Raw genomic sequence first — 18493 nt, 5'->3', positions numbered from 1 at the left:
TGTTGATGTGTGTTGAATATATATATCTGCAACTTGGGGTATACTTTGTATTTTAAATGGAATGCAATCCTACGCCTGAGAAAACCAGCAGCCAACACATACCACCTTTCCTTATGAAATAAAGCATTTGAAGAAGTAATTAATCTTGAACCAGATATATTACTTTGGAGAACGAGGTTATTTCTTAAAATTTCCTTTGCCTTGTTGGTAGAGAGTGTAGCATTTCGATGTAGAAACCATAACAGGGGAAAATGACAGTATGTTATTTAAATATTTATGCCATACTTTATGCAGAAACTGGGTCGAACTGGGGCTATACTGGGTTTTCTGGGGCCCCAGTCACTGGGTCTGGGTTGGGTCTGGGTTATGAGGTTTCGACCCAGACCCAGACTGGGTTGGGTTCTGGGTCGAGACCTTCGACCCAAACTGGGTCGTGCGGAAGTCTAGTTATTAATTAGTAGTAAACTAGTAAATAACTAGTAAGTATATGTTACGGACCTACCCGTCACCAATCAGTGGTGACCCACCGGGTACACAGATGGGCCACCGAGAGCCAATCAAGCAATCACGTGATCACAGGAGGAGTATATCCCTGCACGGGGTAGGATATACTCAGAGGGGTCGATCTACCCCGGGGTGTAGGATATACCCCAGGAGCACTGGCGACCCCAGGAAGCGAAGGATATATAAGGACACTCTCTCATGTACTTAGTTTAGTTCTTCGTCTTCAATCATACATTGTTACTTGTGTTTACCTTACGACCTTGTTGACTCACTTACTATATTATCACTTGACAACACCAACGAACAGACCAATACTGCGGTATAGATCTGCTCGGCGCTCTACCTGGCATCGTTCCCTGATACCCTCAAAAGGACTTAGGCTGGATAAGACTGTGCGCAGCAACAGCTCGGTTGAGAGACAGATCATTGACGTTGGAGGACCAGCACAGGCAAGTATAACCAGGAAAGCTTCTAACATAATTGTGACCAGTTAGGCAGTGCGTAACAGTATATAGGAATGTACCAATCATCCCTTAGAATTCACTTCCATAGATACCACATATTTTATACAGAAACGGGATAACCTAATCAAACATACACATACCATAAATTTCAAAAGGAAACTGCATTCTCGTATGGCAAAGCGGGGGGGGGGGGGGGGGGGGGGGGGGGGGTACCCACGTGAGCATTGACCATGGGACTAAAGCGAGATGTCAGGCGGACCCCCCCAGTATGATTTCTGCTGTTTTGGTTTCACTTTCTCTTGAGATTTAAAGAGAGCTTATAGAGATTACAGAACTTACGGAGTTAACACCTCTCTTTACCTTGGTGTACAGCAGAATGCTTTGGTCTTTACCCTTCTTTCCCTATCCGCCCGCAAAGGATGGATACTGGGAGCCTGTTACCTCCACCTTGAACTGGTGTGAAGAGGTGTGTATTACCGCAGATCAGAAGTAAACATACAGGGACAAGAACTACGCTAATTTATTCCTGGCCCAGGACTATTATGCCACCGAGTACTCTGCGGAGATTGTCAACACGCTCACGAATTTGATGTTCATGTGGCTTGGAGTCCAGGGCATACGGAGCTGCCGTCGCAATGGACATGACCAAATCTTCACAGTCGCCCTCATTGGCTACCTAGTAGTCGGCATGGGGAGTTTCTTGTTTCACTCTACCCTCAAATGCAAGTGCCCTTATATCCCATGCCCAAAATCTGGTCAAGTAGCGGTGAACATTCACCAAAACAACCTCTAAAACGATATGTGAGGATCGCAAGAGCACTGCTGACCGGTGAAACCCCCACAACAGACCCCATGCAACTTGTGGACGAACTCTCGATGATCTATACCACCTGCCTTATGGCCTATGCCTCATTCTCGTACTCCCAAAGTACCACTGTACGAGTCTGTCTCGGACTTTCGCTCACAGGTCTCGCTGTATTCATCACCCTGTACTACCACTACCTCCAAGACCCAGTCTTCCACCAGAATGCCTTTGCAATCCTTACCAATGTCGTTTTCCTGCGCAGTATGCACACTATGGAAGTGACCCTCCGACCCAAATGGCGCCACTCGACGGAGGAGGACCGCCTAGCGCGCCAGAAGAAGGGGCTCCCTGTTCCCTCGAAGGAGCGCCAGCACTATGAGAACGTGCGCGACGAGAAGACCCTCAAGGCCATGTGGTTCATGGTGATATATGGTCTGAGCATGTTCTTGGGAGGTTTCCTTATCTGGGGACTGGATAACGTGTTCTGCTCTGAGATCCGTCGCGCGCGCCACTTTGTTGGTCTGCCATGGGGTCTCTTTTTAGAAGGGCATGGCTGGTGGTAGGTGTTCAACATATACGGTTACTATTGGAACGTTTGCTTATTCTTGCTCGCAGGCATATCATGACTGGCATCGGTGCCTACCTCTATATCACATGGGGAATCTGGCTCCGCCATTGCCTCAACATTCGACAAGGCGAATACCACCTGCGCTGGGCGCACTTTTGGCACATCCCAGAAGTGATACGCACCTCAGGGGGGACATCCGAGGACGGGGTATCCCGAGCCAAGAAGTCAGCGTGAAACAGTAGCCTAGACATTCTCTCTACGGTAGGCTCATTGCGTACACCCATCGTTGTTTTTGGATGGCGATATACCACACTCTTGCAAATGTTTCTCCCGACATAACATGAATTAGATACCACGCTCCTTCCTATCTGTCCTTTGCCGCGAGATCGGAGCAGAGCACTGTCTTTGATTCCCTCTTGTGTTGCTTTTGCATAGCTTCCACAAGCCCGATCTGTCCCGGAGACGGATCCTTTGGCTTTGACCCATATGCATACAATACCTTTTTTTTCTCTTTCTTTTTTACCTGGGGGCGTGCGGGGTCGTTACTATAGATGGGAGTCAGACTTGTGAACCATTATGATCGTTGATTCGGCGTACTCATTCATAGAATCTGAAAGCAATAGAAAAACATTCAGACGGTGCAGCCTTGAACGTTCTACAGTCACGTGTGCTAGAATAACTCGAAAATGCAGGCTATGCACAATGTCCTTCTCTCTGAAAAAGCAGGTCTAAAACCAGACAGCTATATAAACCACCGCTTACAACTTCGACTCTCCATTCTTCGCTGCCTTGTTTAGCCTTCGTGCTGGTGCAGGAACATACTTCAACCACTCCGCATCAACAGTAACCTTCTCAATCTTCGACTTCTGACTCCAAGCCTCACGGAAACTCTCCTCCTCAGCGCGCCAGCGACGGATCTCTGGCGCAAGCCAAGAAACCGCCGCATCAGCGCACTCATTCACAGCCTCCTGAGCAAGGAGATGACCAAAATCCTCGAAGAAGACATCACACACACGGCCTACAGCAACGCCGCCACTCCCGCCCACCGCGGTGCCGGTTTTAGCGAGCTTATCGGCACGCATGGAGGGGATGCACATGTCCGACTTGCCGGCAAAGATGTACAGCACGCTGGGGCGCAGGAATGGGAGCTGGGAGAAGATACGAGCTGGCTCTGGGCGGTAGAAGGGGTAGTTGCATGCGTAGGTTGCGTCTAGGTCTGGGTGTGTTACACGATTGACGGGCTTGGTGCTGTTTGGAACGTTGGTGTAGTTTGGCCGCGAGAAGGTGAACACTTCTTGGTGCAGTGGGGTCCGAAGTGTCACCGGGGGCCCCTTAATTTTGTCTATCGGGATCCTGGGGTCTATAGGGTGGATTGCTGTTGGTAGGTCGCGCAGGCCGTGCTCGATCCAGCGGGATAGCACTCGTGGATCCCAGGCTTGGTAGAAGGGACTGCGACGGAAGCTTTCTGCGGCGGCTTGGCGGGAGGGCCAGATATCGCGTCTGTAGGTTGATAGTTGGGTGGTTTTGGCGATCACCGATTTATTTATTTGGAGACTGAGGCCGTCTAACTGGGTGGTTTGGCGTTGGATCACCGGGTCTAGGAGGACTAGTGTGTGGATGAGTCGGGGGTGCATTAGGCATAGTTGTGCGCTAGGGGTTATCTTAGCCAGCTGCTGCGTGGATGTTCTTGCAATTGAAACTCACAGATGGGCACCTCCCATGCTATGCCCTATGCCAACGATAGGTCGGGGCATGTCAGCCCGCTTGACATTGACTAGGTGGAGGAGATCTCTGGGGTGGTCAAACCAGCTAGCTGAAATGAAGTTAGCAGCACGATTGCTTCCTATAAGATATTCACTTTACATACGATCATTTCCGAGGGAATCTTCATTGATCACGCTGCTTTGGCCTTCTTGCGCCACGTCGGCCATCCAGATACTGCGGATGCGTATTCCATTCTGCTTAGACCGAGCGTGTATTTCCTCCCAAAGTGGCTCATAAAGTTCCTGCGAGAATTGATCAGCACACCGCTGATTCTACACTTCGAGGGCCATTGTAATGCGCGCAGTTCCAAAAGCGGGCCTGGCGGCTCTAGGCCTCGGCAGTTTGTCTCTCGTACCTTGGGGAAGCCATTCGCGTGGGCAGCAAGAATCGTAAAATCGCCGGCTTGCGGGTTAGGATTATCCAGTGGGATATATTGTTTCACGGCCAGATGTAAGGGCTCTTCTTGGTCATTGGCCGTGGCCCCCGGATACTCCCTGATATGCTGGGTAGGCACGACATGCTCAACGATACGGAAAGGAGATGACATGTTGTCTATTGTTGCCCTCAGAGGGAGAAGAGATCACTTTTAATAATTTTTTTCCAGTTTGGAATTGTTTCAGAGGATGTAAAGGAGAATGGGGTCAGTGGAACTCCGAGTGGCCGCGGTTTTACGTCGGAAACGAGCCGAGGATCTTTGGGGTTGGAGGCATTCGCCTATGTTCAACTGCCGACAACCATCCTTTCCACAACCGCTTATACTTAGGTGCATAGAAAAATGTAAATTCGATCAGATGGGATGTTCTTGCAGCAAACATTCCTAGTTTCTGTTGGTTTGGACGCGACGAAGTGTAACCATTGAAGCTATGTCCTGCTCTTTGCCAGGCGAAGGAGCCTGCAGGTTCTCTTTTTTAGAAAAAAAAAAACACTCCAAACTTCGTTTAATTCTAAGTCAAGTACAAGAGAGAGAGAAAGAGAGACGCTATTCCTGCTAGGAGTGTTTCTGACATGATATTCTCGAACCAGTCAAGACGCTACATTATAATATATCCTACTCTGCACTGAGAGCAAGACAAGCATCAACAGCGAGACCAACCCTGTGAGAAACTGTTAGTCGAGCCCCAATAGAACGCTCACACTTCTGCAAGGATAGAAAGTACCCACCTCCCCTCCTTAATCTTAACGACGTCATCAATAAGCTCACGGTCTAGGTTGGGAAACATGTTTGAAAGTGTCTCGACAACATTATTATGTTCAGCACGTTGGATACGGCGCGCCTCCGCATCTTCGGCACTAGCCTGGCGTGCGGCGGCATCCTGAGCGTCGAGAACGCGGGTAAGATTCTTTTTCGCGAAGGTTCCGCTACCGTGGGCGCGCTCATCGCTTGAGCGACGACTTTCCTCGCTGCTTGCGCGCGGAGGCTGGTAGACATTCGGGGTGAGACGTGGCGGAGCAATACCTGGTTGGGGCGTCGGGACAGGCTGGGGGCGTTCTTGAGTTGCAGAAAACCCTGAGTCTGGGTCATCGGAGAAGATGCGGCCGATGGTGGAAAGAGGGTTTTGAATTGTGCGTAGTAGTCCTGCAACTGGCGCGGAGATGTCATCGTCACTGGATTGGGCACTTTCTGTGCGGCTTGATCCGGCTTGGGGCTGAGATGTAGGGGGTTGGGTAGAGGGCTTTTCTTCAAAGGTTTCGGATTCCCGGTTTTGTTCTGCAATAGCGGACACGGCAGCTTCAACGTTACGTTCAAAATCTTCGTCGCTGACGGTTAGACTTGTGCGGTCGAGTGTCTCGATGAATTGGATGGCTCCAGACTGAAGAAAGGTCAGTTTGTTGATTTCTGAGGCAGTATGGAAGTCAAGCATACCAACGACGAGATGTAATAACCTGCTTCGCCGCCAAGTTTATCCTGATTGCGGAATCGAAGAATGTATTGAATGTTAGAAACAAGGTGGTCAGGGTTTGCTTGCAAAACCACATATATCAGGAGGGGGATAAAAGAGTCGGCGGATGTGTCGGCCTTTTTAGAATTCTTTAATAGACCAAAGATGACTTTGCAGCAGTTCAAAATGCAGATGACCTTATCTCGGGGAGCGCGATAGCCATTGATTTTGGTTATTTCTGTCCAAGTCAGATAATCAGAAACTTGTAAAATTCCCCAAGATAGCCCAAAATACATACCTTGCTGTGCCAGATTCAAGAAACGGCGTCCACTGCCGCTCACAGTCGGGATGTCTAGATGCGCTTCGTTGACCCAGCTGTAAATGCGAATTTTCTGGGCCAGAATGTCATCTCGCTCAATGTCCTCCTGATGCTGACCACGTCGCCATGGCCCATGAAGCCTCTCTAGCTCTCTCCGTCGGCTCCGGCTTGCACTTCTGGGTATCGTTGGTGGAGATGGAATGGCTGGGGCGAAAGTCTGCGAATACAGACGATTCATCACAAGTTTCTCCATACCTTCCTTGGCATTATCGAATTCGCTATCCGATGCATCTCGCCAGATATCGCACATGGCCATCTTGTTGGTGATAAATGTCAGGAAGTCGCTGATGATTTTGACTTGCTCGTGAACCATCCATTGCTTCTTGCCAAACTCCATGAGGAACGACCGCAGAAACTTGGCTACAGGGTCGGCGGTACGGTGACGTAGCTGTTCTAGGAAACGGTGGAAATCGAACGGTTGGTCAGACTCGGGTTCCGGCAGTGGTAGGACCATCGAGGTGGAAGCTCGTCGGTTTTCTACGGGCAGTTCAGGCTTGTAAGGATGTTGGGATACAGGCTGCTTCTCCGGGGATTTAGCGACCGGGGAGCCCTCGGATTGGGTGGAAGGCGCATGGTCCAAACTGGATTTGCGTGGCGGGAAGTATGTTGGACCGCCTCGGAATTTCTCAGCAAGTTCGAGCCGCGGAGACATAATCTCTTTTTGGTCGGTGCTCCGCGCGGGGTCCTGGAATTGTCCCATAATACTTTGAATCTCCGGCTGAGAGGCATTTTCATCCCTGGGCGCATCAACATGACCACCTCGTTTAGAGTCCAGATCGCTATCACCAGGCACATCTGGAAGCTCTTTCTCGGGGCTGAAGGTCCGGTTTGTGTCGATGGGTGGCAGTGTTGGCGCAGTGGTAGTGGAGCTTGCGTTGAGGTTGAGGTAAACATCGTCCTTCTGGGGCAGAGGGGGTGGAGAAGCATTTGCTCTGGATGAGAGGTTAGGTGTCATATTTCCTGAGACTGACAGTCCTTCCATCTGCCCCGCAAGTTGTTCCTCTGCATGTGGTGATTCGGCAGCTGTCGTCAAATCCATCGCAGCGGTCGTGGTGGGATCGGAGATAGCTGTCACAGCATGTGACTCTATTGTGTCTTGCACACTCATTTGGACCGTTTGACTGCTATCTGGTTTCACGAGATTGTCTTGTGTTTGAGCTAGGAGATCGGTTGGAGCGGCCGGCGTCTCAGTGTGCTCATGGATGTGAGGGACGTCTCTTGTCTCGGAACCCGGAGAGGACGGGGATTCTGTGACCGACATAAGTTATATTAAACATAGGCGCCCGGGCAAAAATCCCGGGCAAAATTGATAGATTCAGGGGGGTCATAAGGACTCCGAGCATGCTCATGCGGCTCTCTGGTGATGTGCGGATCATCATTCAACCGAGGCCATCCGTTTCTTGATTCGGCCTTGGAGGCTACATTGACGTCTGGAGGAACGAGTGCCTAGGTGGTTTCTTTCCCCCATCTGAGAAGACCAGATTAACAGACAAAAAGATTAATCAATAGAGCATCATGGTATTATGGGCTTTTCAAGCAGCAACAACATCCAGTTACTGCCCACATTTCGTTCAAAAATGCCAGGGAGTTTTTGGAGGTACCTGCATGATGCCCTTCACCTCTCACTGATCTGAAATTCAAACGCAGTATAAAGAGGTGAATACCAACTAGAATTTCAACATCTTACAATCTGTAAATGCATCTGCTGGTGACAGGCGACCTTGTGGATGCCCAGGTCAAGGGTGGATCTATAGAAATGACTAATGTGCACTATGCCTCAGGCATCTGTATAGCCAAAAAAAGCTACCAAGCCAACCATCTCGGAATAAACAATACTCCTACCCTGTTCCTCCACCATGTGTGGGATTTTCTTTTCGTTGAGCTCATCAAAGCCCACACTACCAACACAGGAGACCTGTACTCTGCTTCAAAAGCGAGGACCAGACAGCTACAAAACTCACACAGCGCAAAAAGATATCAACGCACAGGAGGGAGTGTCTCCTCCAGTTTCCTATTATCTCACCTTCACATCTACAGTACTTTCATTGAGAGGCGAGCATGTGTTTACACAACCACTTGTAGATCCCAGAACCCAGTCTGTGCTCTGTTGGAACGGAGAGGCCTGGAAGATTGCCGGGGAGCGCGTCCAAGGCAATGATACCGAACGCGTTTTCAACTTATTTCTACAGGCAGTGGACAGCGGTCAGAAGGATTCTGTTGAAAGAATGGTTGAAGCTATTGCAAGTGTCTCTGGACCATTTGCCTTTGTCTTCTATGACGCGATCAACTCGAGACTCTTTTACAGTAGGGATTGTCTTGGGAGGCGATCTCTCCTGGAGGGATTTGATGAAAATGGGAATTTGAAGATTTGCAGCATCTGCGACAGCTCGTTGGTGGATTGCTTTAAAGAAGTGGGCACTGAAGGTGTTTGTACGATTGACCTAGCTCGCTATCAAGATCCCTCTTTTTCTCCCAGAGAGTTGTGCCAAATTAAGATCTTGCCATGGAGCTCTTCTGCTTCGCCGCCAGCTGATCACATTGTATGTCCTTCATATCTTTCCACTAAGAGCCGCAACTGACAAGATGCCAAAGAGAAAATCAATTCCACCCATGAACACATCACTACCAACAGAGCAGCCTCCGGCATTGTCCACAGATTCAGTATTCGTTGAGGAGCTCGAGTCAAAACTGCGTGAATCACTCGAATTGAGAATTCGGAACGTCCCCGAGCCTCCTGGCTACATTCCAGGCCAGACCGCCAAAACAGCCGTCCTTTTCTCCGGCGGTTTAGACTGTACATTGCTCGCCAGACTCTCTCATGACATTCTCCCCCTCGACGAACCAATCGACCTCCTCAATGTAGCATTTGAAAACCCACGAGTGGCAGCCGCCGCAAAAGCCAACCAACAAAAATCCGCAACCTCGACACCACCACTCTCAATATATGAAAATTGCCCTGACCGGATAACCGGCCGGTCCGCTCATATCGAGCTCCAAATGACCTGTCCAGGCCGCACATGGCGCTTCATCGCCATCGACATCCCCTATACAGAAACCCTCGCGCACAGGGACCAAGTCAAGCGCCTAATGAGACCCCATAATACCGAAATGGACATCTCCATCGCATGCGCCTTGTACTTCGCATCCCGCGGCCAAGGCACAGCCCAAACAAACCCCTCAGCCGAACTGCCAACCCCAGACAGCCCTCCATCACCCCTCTACACAACAACCTCCCGTGTCCTCCTCTCCGGCCTGGGCGCCGACGAGCTCTTCGCCGGCTACGGCCGACACGGCATCGCCTTCAACCGAGGCGGATTCAAAGACCTGATCGCCGAGATTGATCTCGACGTTAGTCGGCTCGGTTCGCGCAATCTCGGCCGCGACGACCGCGTCCTCTCCCACTGGGGCCGCGAGACGCGTTTCCCATTCCTGGACGAGGAGTTCGTGGCTTGGGTGCTGCGGGCTCCTGTATGGGAGAAATGCGGATTCGGGCTTCCGGAGGTCGAGGCCACGGCTGGTATTGATTCTGAGAAGCTGGCATTGCGACTTGTTGCTCTGCGGCTGGGCTTGGTGAAGGTTTCTCGTGAGAAGAAGCGGGCCATTCAATTCGGCGCGAGGACGGCTAAGATGGAGACGGGGAGATCGAGAGGCACGGATGCTTTGAGCTGAGACTGGTGGCGGATGGATTTCTGCTGCCTGTTTGTTTCATGTCTTTTCGAGGTGCTTTGCGCGTATCCCATACATCTTTCCTACATCCTACACATCCGTCCATCTACGCCTTCTTTCTCTTTAGATTCCCTCTTCTCCCTTTCACTTTTCTCCTATACCCCACCGCCACCAGCTATGATGACAGAACATGGAAACAGATACTTCCGAAACCTCCACCTCACCCAACAAACCAGCCTTCCTTCATTTCAATACATACATCATCCACAAACACCCCTTTCCATCTCAAGTCTCCGACCCCCCTGCACACAGAACTCCGAACGCCCCATCTCTCTCAGTGTCTCCCGCCCTCTTTCATTCATTCATAGAGCAACAGCAGTCCTCGGACGGCGCGTAGCTCATGCTGAGAGGAAGCGGGCGAGACGCGGAGGGATGAAGTGCAGTTTGGGTTGTTGGTACAGAGAGGGAATTTGGAAGGCTTGGTTGGAAGTGTGGATGGTATGAGATAGGGGGTGGTTTGGGGGGATTGGGGTGTGTTTATGAGGCATTTAAAAGGCAAGTCTGAGCTGCGTTAGATGATACATTTGTCCTTTCACCTCGGGGAAATGCAAAATGATCATTGTGGGTTACATATGTACTTGGTGAGAATGGCACCTGTAAGGAAAGGGGGATTGGTGCTGGGTGGGAGCCAGGAGCCCACGCTGTGCGTAGTCCACATGATACAGTGATCTTTCAAGGATGGATTATCTAGCCTACTAGAACACTATTTTACAGGTGGGAAGAAGAGAAAGAGTAAGAAAATTGATTCAAACAGGTAAATATCACAATTAAGATAGCCACGAGTCAATCCCACGTAGGGAGACGATCAGAACCGGCCCAACAAAAAGAAAACAAAAACGGAGCAGGTAATCTTGGACAACAGAGTTGCGAAACCAAAATGAGAATCAGAAATCAGAAGAGAGAAATTGACTAGGAAAGATCTCTCAAAACTTTTAGGAGATTCAGATGAGACGAACCAAATCGCGTTCATCTGACCTCGGTGAGACGGCGGGGCTAGGCTCTACCCATCACCCACGCCTACCACAATACCCAGAGGGTCAATAGGAAACCAAAACAAACATTGAAAACACCAACAAGACTAGATGTTCAATCGTTAACAGTCGTCAGAATCACCATACAGGCCATAAACCAAAGACCAATGCCTCAATTTGGGATGAAAGCATCACCATCACTGGTAGGTGTTTTGAATCTGAAGCTGAGCCTTAAGCTTGGCAATCTCCGCGTCGCGTTCAGCAATGATCTTCTGAAGATCCTCGATGCGACGCTCAGAAGTGAACTGCCGTTCCATCTTCTTGGCGCGCGACTTACGGGCGGCCTCGGTGTTACGAGCGCGCTTCGCAGCAACAGGATCATTGGGATCGAACTCAACGGGCGACAGGTTCTTGCGCGCACGCGGGTTGATACCAGCGACGCTGGAGTGCTTGACTGAACCGGAGGCGGGAACAGGCGACGATCCCGCCGATCGCTTCGCACGAGGAGAGGCAGGAGACATAGGAGTTACCAGGGCTGGCTTCTTCTGCTCGATCGGGAAGGCAGCTGCGACATCCAAGGTAGCGAGGTCAAAGACATTGAGTGGATCTGACGAGTGATCAAAGAGGGAGGGCCAATCTTCATGGCCGACAATGTCCAGGTCAGTAAACATGGGTGAAGTGTTTTGGCTGAAGTTTCCGGGCGACTCGAACGAGGGAGTACTCAGGTCGGTGAAGGTGCCGGAGGGAGGAACAGACGCATCCATCATGAGATCCTTGGGCGAGATCGTGCCCGGAGGACCTTCAGGGGAGAAGTCGTTCGCCAGACCAAGATCGTTGAACGAGAGAGGCGAAGCCATGCTAGCAGGGAAGTCGGCAGAGGGAAGACCGAAAAGATCAACCTCGTGAGCTTGGGTGGGGTTAGCGATATATTCACTAGGAGATTGTGAAAAGTGAGATGAATTACCTTCCATGAAGTTGGGAGTGGACATGACACGTCTGTATGTTTGCGTGTTGTTTGCGTGGTTCTGTTGACCGTTGAAAAGCGGGATAGGAGGGCGGTTCGTAATTGAAAAATTGGAAAGCACAGAAGCCGTGTTGGAACGGTTATGCGTGTACGTGGGACGGGACCAATAAGAGGGGGACCGGGCAAGCTGGGTCACTCTGGGATCTTGAACAGGTGAGCCAGAGAACTGCTGCTGGAGATGCCGGTGCAACTGCAGACTGAAGGAGTGTCGTCGAGGGTTGTTCTGCGCCAGAAATGGCTGAAGTGCAGAAGGTCTATGGGTAGTGTTCACGGGCACACGCAAACGGGGCTGCACTTGTGGTGTTGCTGATGGATAGAGCACGAAGTCCTCGAGTGCACTGTTGTTGTTGCTGCTTTTGTTCTGGTTGGAAGCCAAGGGCTGTGATGGTGGGGGTGAGGGAAGCCATGTTTGCTGGTGGTGATCCGTGGTGAACGACGTAAAGTCGGTCGGGGTAAAAGTGTTGGGAGAACTCGAGCTACGCGATGCGATGCTGAAGTTCAGAGGTCCAAAAGGAGACTCTGAAGGGGGAGGAGAGGAAATGATAGGGTTGGTTCCGGTTGAAGAAATAATGTCTGTCTCAGTTGAGATAGACTGGGTGTTGAAAGATGGGGAGCTTATTGGGCACCCATTTTGGCGGTAATGAAGTTGACGATAGTTGTGATCTGAAAGCAATATGGCGGTTTTGTGAATGTAAAGGGGGTATGTAAGAACAGCTGGTATAAGGAGGAAGAAAAATCAGGCAAACGGGGAGGGGGAACTCAGGCACTTCTTAAGGGCTGTGTGCCCTGGTGCTGACCAATCGGGAGCCGGGAGCCGCACGGGGCTTAGTAGTTGCAAGTCACGGGGTGTGAGTCAGAATGTGATCCATGACTCTGATTGGCTTCAGTGGGACCAGGCGTCTACATTGGACGATACCCACGACTTCGCTTGCATTTGCCTACATAGTTCAAGTATCTTTCCACCTTCTTTCAAGTACCTGTCTCCACGTTCTTTCTGTTCTTTTCAAATTGACCAATCATCGATCATTTTCCTATCCCTTCGGAATACGCATCCTTAGCACGGAGTACTCCGTCCTTTTCATTTCTAAATTAATTTGCTTCATTTTTTTTATCTTACTTCCCAAAATATCTTCAAACAAGTGCAACGTATCTTCTTGGAGATCAATTCCCGCTATGTACTTCATACCGGCTTACAAACTCGGGGAGGTAGAGCCGTTCTCCAGAAGGATAGCAATATGCAAAAGACCCACCGATCTTTTCCCAATTATGTCCCCGCGGTGGGCTGAGTCCAGGGTCAATGTCCTATGAAATGCTCACGTTTCTTCAGTCCTACCGAAGGGCGTGAAATTGACTTTTTGACGTTTGTCCTGTCTGAAACTGAAATAGTTTGAATGCACGGAGTACTCCGTACAACGTTATAGATGCATAAACGCCGTATATTGGAACTAGTGTTTCTTATATACTATGTGGTTTCAGAAAAATTAAAGGCTCAATGCTATATTGTATTGGTCTCCAAGAAACTTTGATTGAAAGCTCTTTAGCCAACTCTTGACGCTACGGAGAATGTTTCGGAGTATACGGAGTACCCGCTGACGGATTACTCCGACGTCCAGGCTTGATTTTTCGAAATTTTTCTATTCTGGATTTTCAGAAATCCTACCTTGCGAGGGCCGAGGCTTCGCCGAAATAGGAGCCCGGGGGACACCTTACTACGGATAGCCTAGAAAAAGAAAGTCATAGCTGCTACAGTTGACCTTCAATTCTAGACTTTTGTCAATCCTTCTTCATTCAACATAATAATCAAAAGTTAAATGTAGGTAACCGCAATTATGAGGTCGTGTGAGAAGCCAATATCACGGGCATCGTGTACACCATACATGCCTGCCTAGTCGAATGGTGATTTCCTAAAATGGGGCTACATATTTGGCACGGCATGTTTTAAAAATGCACATACCACCAACGCATCGCGATGGGGTCGCTAAATCCTCAACTACGAGTGTTGCTTGCATAGACATATGCAACTGTGAAGTACTCCGTACACGTTCTGGATATTCCCTCGCGAGTGGGGCTTTCCGAGGACATGTGGAAATGAACATGTGTTATGCAACTAAATACATGTAATTGCGACTATCAAGGTTACATGCATGTACAATACAGAGAAAAAGTGAAGATTCCTCTTTGTGGTCTATACTTTTGACCGCCTTCGTACACTCTAGATGGACATTAAAGAACGTCCACAACCTTCCCTGTCGGACCGCTCCTTCCGTACCGCCAGCCCATACTTCACGACTGCTTCTGCTTAACCGAGCGCCATTCAACTATAAGACTTCCCTGCCATCGCCATGCAAGCCAACGTGACAGGGAGATACCAAGGATGAGTCAGGCTCACATTGATGCCACCCAAGACCTCATCTCAGCGGTTCGTAGGAACACCATTCTGACTATCGCCCAGCCTGTGCTATTCAACAAACCTAGGAATCAGCCCTGAAACAACTTCTTCCAAACTTGACGCCAACCTATTCATAGACAAAAGCTGCGAGTAGCACACCAAATGCAATGAACAATGCAATCACTTTCCCATCTGAACAAGGATACCTTATTTCCCACCGCGAGACAGAACGCTAAAGAGCGCAGTTAGGGGTGAAATGAACAAGGAGTTGCTGACGAGGTCCAGCTCTCTGGCTTTCAGAGATGACATCCTGTCGTCTTCTTACCATGTTCTTAGTTCCGAGAAGAGGGAAAACATGACCAGCAGTGCTAATCCTCCAATGGAAAGGTTGATCCTACGAAAAAGGTCAGTGGCAAGATACCTTGATCATTTCTGTGACTAGAAGAGCATACCGAAAACACCATCCCCACTCCCAAAGACTGCGTCAATGCACTACCTACTACAGGCGCCGAAATGGTCGCAAGCGATTCCACACAAGCCATCAAATCCGTAAATACTGGTCGCTTATTGAGTGGTAGAATGTGCACGATAATCGCAAAGCACCCAGTCATCTCACCCGAGAACATTAGACCCGTCACTGCTTGCCCTATAATGAACCTGACCGACGAAGCAGTCGTGGCACAGAGTTAAAGAGCCAATGAGGAAAAGAACTCTTGGGCTACTATAGGCTAAGGGAGAGAGAGAAAGAAGGAAGAATCATGATGATTGGAACTAGCAAATCCCGGATTCTGTGTACCCTGTTAAAACCATATGAAGAAGGCTCAGTCTGCTAACCAAAACAAAAAAACTTCTACGGAATGGCTTAGCAATAACGATGCTTACTAAGAGAATGGCCTCAGGTGATGGAGAAGAGCTTATACAGCTTGGTGAAACCGAATTGGAGCGCGCACATGCAGAATCGAAATGCAGATGCGTACCGTCCCACGTCGTCGACAGCAAGGAAGTGGTCAGTGATACCCGGCACGGCTGTGGCGACAGTATTGCGTCTAGGGCTCCGAGACTGAGGACGACACATAATGGAATGATGGTAAGCCAAACATGGTGCTTGTTGGGTAGATTGGCACTATGCCCATGGTGGATTCGATGTTGAGAGGCTCAAATTACGGTGCTGTGGGCGCCGTAGGTGGTTGATTTTGCTGTTGCCGTTGCTGCAGGTTGGATAGAAGAGTGAAAGCTTCGCGCTCGAGAGTAAAAGACTCTGTCTTTGTAGTCGAAATTTTACGAGATGGCATAAGGGGAAAAAGAAGAGTAGAAAAGGTATTCCTACTGTTATACAGATGCAGATGTGGGGTGGTGGAGAATGGCTCTAGCCTCGGCCCGTCTCCCGCAATGATTCTCACCTGCTCACCTTGACGACACTGAAATATTCATCGAGTTGAAGACGTTGTTTTACGTTGGATTTTATTCAGACATAGTAGATATATAAAAAGCAAAAGCTGAGCTATTCAATTACGCATTACCTATCGCAAGGTGTGCCTCCACGGGCGGAATATAAACCAGCCGTTCGGGACAGTAACGGTAGACAACATTAGAGGGTCAATTTGGGTTGCATGAAGAAACAAGTCAAAAGACCAGATCCAAAGCTCAAGCAACAAGCAAAAAGAGCACCCATCCTCCCCACAGGGTATCAAACACAAAAGCAGGAAACCAAAAAAAAGCAGAGTGGTATCAATCTAGTCGAACGACCGCCACGTAACGCATAATCGCGTTGCGAGTAGAATCACAGTCGCACGACACAGGTCGTAAAGGAATGAACCGCAGTCCGAAGGGCTGCTGGCGTCGTTTGCGCCGATGGTATTATTTTAGAGAAATAGAGATCAAAAGAAAAAAAAAAGCGACAGCGGGTATCTCATTGTCGCTCTCTCAGGACCAGGCCCGATTATAAGGGGGAGCATGGGGTGCTGAGAACAACGACAGTGGCGAGGGAAAAAAAAAAAACAGATGGTACGAAGTGGTATCAAATTTGCAACTTCAGGACTCAATTAGACCGTCAGGGATATCGCGGGCGGACGGTGGATAGGACATATCCCACCACCGTTCAAACTGTGCGACAGGTCTACGAGTCACGCTTCACGCGGCAGCCTGAACAGGGGTGGTGGCGGCAACATTGATGTTCTTGGAGTCCTCGGCAGTCTCAACGGCCTCGGAGGTCTCCTCGACGACAGCGGGGGCATCAGTGGCGGTCTCCTTGGCAGAGACGGCAGGTACCTCTTCAGAGGCCTCAGCCTTAGCCTCGGTCTCGGCGGCAGTGACCTCCTCCTTGTCAAGCTTGACAGCCTTGCTGGGCTTGCGGAAAATCCCACCGCGCTTCTTGGTCTTGGTCTCCTTGGCCTCACCGTCGGTGACTTCGTTGTCAGAGTCAGCCTTCTTCTCCTTCTTGATGCCAAGGTTGCCGAAGAAAGAGGTGCGGCGCTTCTCCTTGGGGCTGGAGACGGGCTCGGCAGCAAGAGTATCGGCAGCAGGGGCCTCAACGGCCTCAGCGGGAGCAGTCACGGCCTCGGCTTCGGTGGGCTTTGAGGCCTCATCGACGGGGCTCTCGAGCTGAGGAGCGGTGTTCGCGACAGGAGTCCCCACAGCAGCAAGGGCAGTAACCTCCTTTTCAGATTTCTCATGGGATGGGCTGGCGACCTTCTGGAAGAAGGTGCCGAAGATGGACGCACGCTTGGCCTTCTTCTCGGACTTCTTCTCATCCTTCCTCTCATCCTTCACCTCATCCTTCGCCTCCTCCTTCACCTCCTCCTTGGCAGCCTCGGAGGTCTCAGTGGGGGTCTCAGCAGCATACTCGACAACCTCGGCGGGGGCAGCAACAGCCTCAGTGGGCTCAGCAACAACAGGAATGGCAGCCTCGGAATAGGGCTCAGCAGTAGGCTCAGCAGCAGGCTCGGCAGCAGGCTCGGCAGCAGGCTCAGCAGTGGGCTCGGCAGCATGTTCGGCGGCAGACTTGGTCTCCTCAGCAGCGGGAGTCTCCTCGCGCTTCTCTTCGGTGTCCTTCTTACCGAGAAGGGAACCGAAGATGCTGGTGCGCTTGCGGGACTGAGAACGACTCTTAGGAGACTTCTCATCCTTGTGCTCCTCCTGAGCGGCCTCATCAGCCACAGCGGGGGTTTCCTCCTTCTTGTCCTCAAACTTCCTCTCCTCGGGCTTTTTGGCGGCGGCAACGGCAACGGCAGGCTTGGTCAGCTTCTCGAGCTCGGCCTTATAGCCCTCACCAGAGGTGATGGTCTCCTTCTCGGCCTTGGCTGCGGTGGCCTGGGTCTCGATAGCGATAACCCAGCTGTCACGCTCGGCCGCGCTGGAGGCCTGGAAGGTGTGTTTGTGGCCAGCAACCTTGAAGATAAACTCGCTAGACCCCTCCTTGGTCACATCAGAGACATCGGCCTATTCGAGCATGTTAGTGATTCTTGTATCACGGCACAATCGCCAAGGCACTTACGAGGTTGAAAATGCCAGCGGGTGTGGCCTTGTCCTCGGCGCGCTTGGTGTAGAAAAGCAGACCCTTGCCAGTCTGGCTGGCCCAGGCGGCGGTGGGGTTGGCAACGGCTGCCTTCTCGTTCTGGTGAAAGCCAGAGAGCTGCTTGCTCTCAACGGCCTCCTCGTTGAAGTAGAAGAAGCGCTTCGCGAAGCGGAAGCCCCTGGGGGAAAAAGAAAACTCGTTAGGCGGTGTCGCGTGTGTGGCATTCAGTTGCAACTCACTTGACCAGACCAGGGGCCTTGTAACCCAGAACACCCTCAGTAGCGGGCTTCACCTCCTCCTTGACGGGCTCAGCAGCGTCGGTGCTCTCGATGGCGGGAGTGGCAGTGGGCTCGGCGGCCTCGGTGGCCTCCTCAGGAACTTCAGCCAGAGTCTCAGGGACAGGGGTCTCAATGATAGGGACGGCCACGGGGGTCTCCTCAACGGTCTTCTGGACTTCAGACATGATTAAAATAATAAATGTATTAAAGAAGCAGAGCTTCGTAAT

General features: G+C 50.6%; 6 protein-coding genes across 6 annotated transcripts; 2 read left to right on the top strand and 4 right to left on the bottom strand.

Moving 5' to 3' along the window:
• Positions 1-1344: 1344 nt before the first annotated feature.
• On the top strand, positions 1345-2575 carry Pdw03_0764 (Alkaline ceramidase; the record flags this gene model as incomplete). Its single annotated transcript, XM_014680548.2, has 4 exons — positions 1345-1434; positions 1504-1690; positions 1816-2332; positions 2389-2575. 4 exons carry the CDS (start codon positions 1345-1347, stop codon positions 2573-2575), a joined length of 981 nt encoding a protein of 326 aa, XP_014536034.2.
• Positions 2576-3099: 524 nt separating this feature from the next.
• On the bottom strand, positions 3100-4652 carry Pdw03_0763 (Toxin biosynthesis protein, putative; the record flags this gene model as incomplete). The annotated part of the gene is made up of 4 exons (XM_014680547.1): positions 3100-3991; positions 4046-4154; positions 4209-4347; positions 4461-4652. The coding sequence occupies 4 exons, from the start codon at positions 4650-4652 to the stop codon at positions 3100-3102; spliced, it is 1332 nt and encodes a 443-aa protein (XP_014536033.1).
• Positions 4653-5153: 501 nt separating this feature from the next.
• On the bottom strand, positions 5154-7625 carry Pdw03_0762 (Guanine nucleotide exchange factor Vps9, putative; the record flags this gene model as incomplete). Its single annotated transcript, XM_014680546.2, has 4 exons — positions 5154-5199; positions 5267-5916; positions 5970-6223; positions 6284-7625. 4 exons carry the CDS (start codon positions 7623-7625, stop codon positions 5154-5156), a joined length of 2292 nt encoding a protein of 763 aa, XP_014536032.2.
• Positions 7626-8220: 595 nt separating this feature from the next.
• On the top strand, positions 8221-10033 carry Pdw03_0761 (Asparagine synthase family amidotransferase; the record flags this gene model as incomplete). Its single annotated transcript, XM_014680544.2, has 2 exons — positions 8221-8904; positions 8957-10033. 2 exons carry the CDS (start codon positions 8221-8223, stop codon positions 10031-10033), a joined length of 1761 nt encoding a protein of 586 aa, XP_014536030.2.
• Positions 10034-11258: 1225 nt separating this feature from the next.
• Pdw03_0760 (Cross-pathway control protein A) lies at positions 11259-12715 on the bottom strand (the record flags this gene model as incomplete). The annotated part of the gene is made up of 3 exons (XM_014680542.1): positions 11259-11968; positions 12026-12658; positions 12712-12715. 3 exons carry the CDS (start codon positions 12713-12715, stop codon positions 11259-11261), a joined length of 1347 nt encoding a protein of 448 aa, XP_014536028.1.
• Positions 12716-16604: 3889 nt separating this feature from the next.
• Positions 16605-18451, bottom strand: Pdw03_0759 (putative lysine-rich protein; the record flags this gene model as incomplete). The annotated part of the gene is made up of 3 exons (XM_014680541.1): positions 16605-17912; positions 17968-18166; positions 18228-18451. 3 exons carry the CDS (start codon positions 18449-18451, stop codon positions 16605-16607), a joined length of 1731 nt encoding a protein of 576 aa, XP_014536027.1.
• Between the last annotated feature and the right edge of the window lie 42 nt (positions 18452-18493).

The sequence above is a fragment of the Penicillium digitatum genome, chromosome 4 (genome assembly GCF_016767815.1).
Source record: "Penicillium digitatum chromosome 4, complete sequence".
In the NCBI taxonomy this organism is placed as follows: Eukaryota; Fungi; Ascomycota; class Eurotiomycetes; order Eurotiales; family Aspergillaceae; genus Penicillium; species Penicillium digitatum.
Note: the sequence above shows the minus strand (reverse complement) of the source record. Positions and strands in the feature narration are given on the sequence as shown.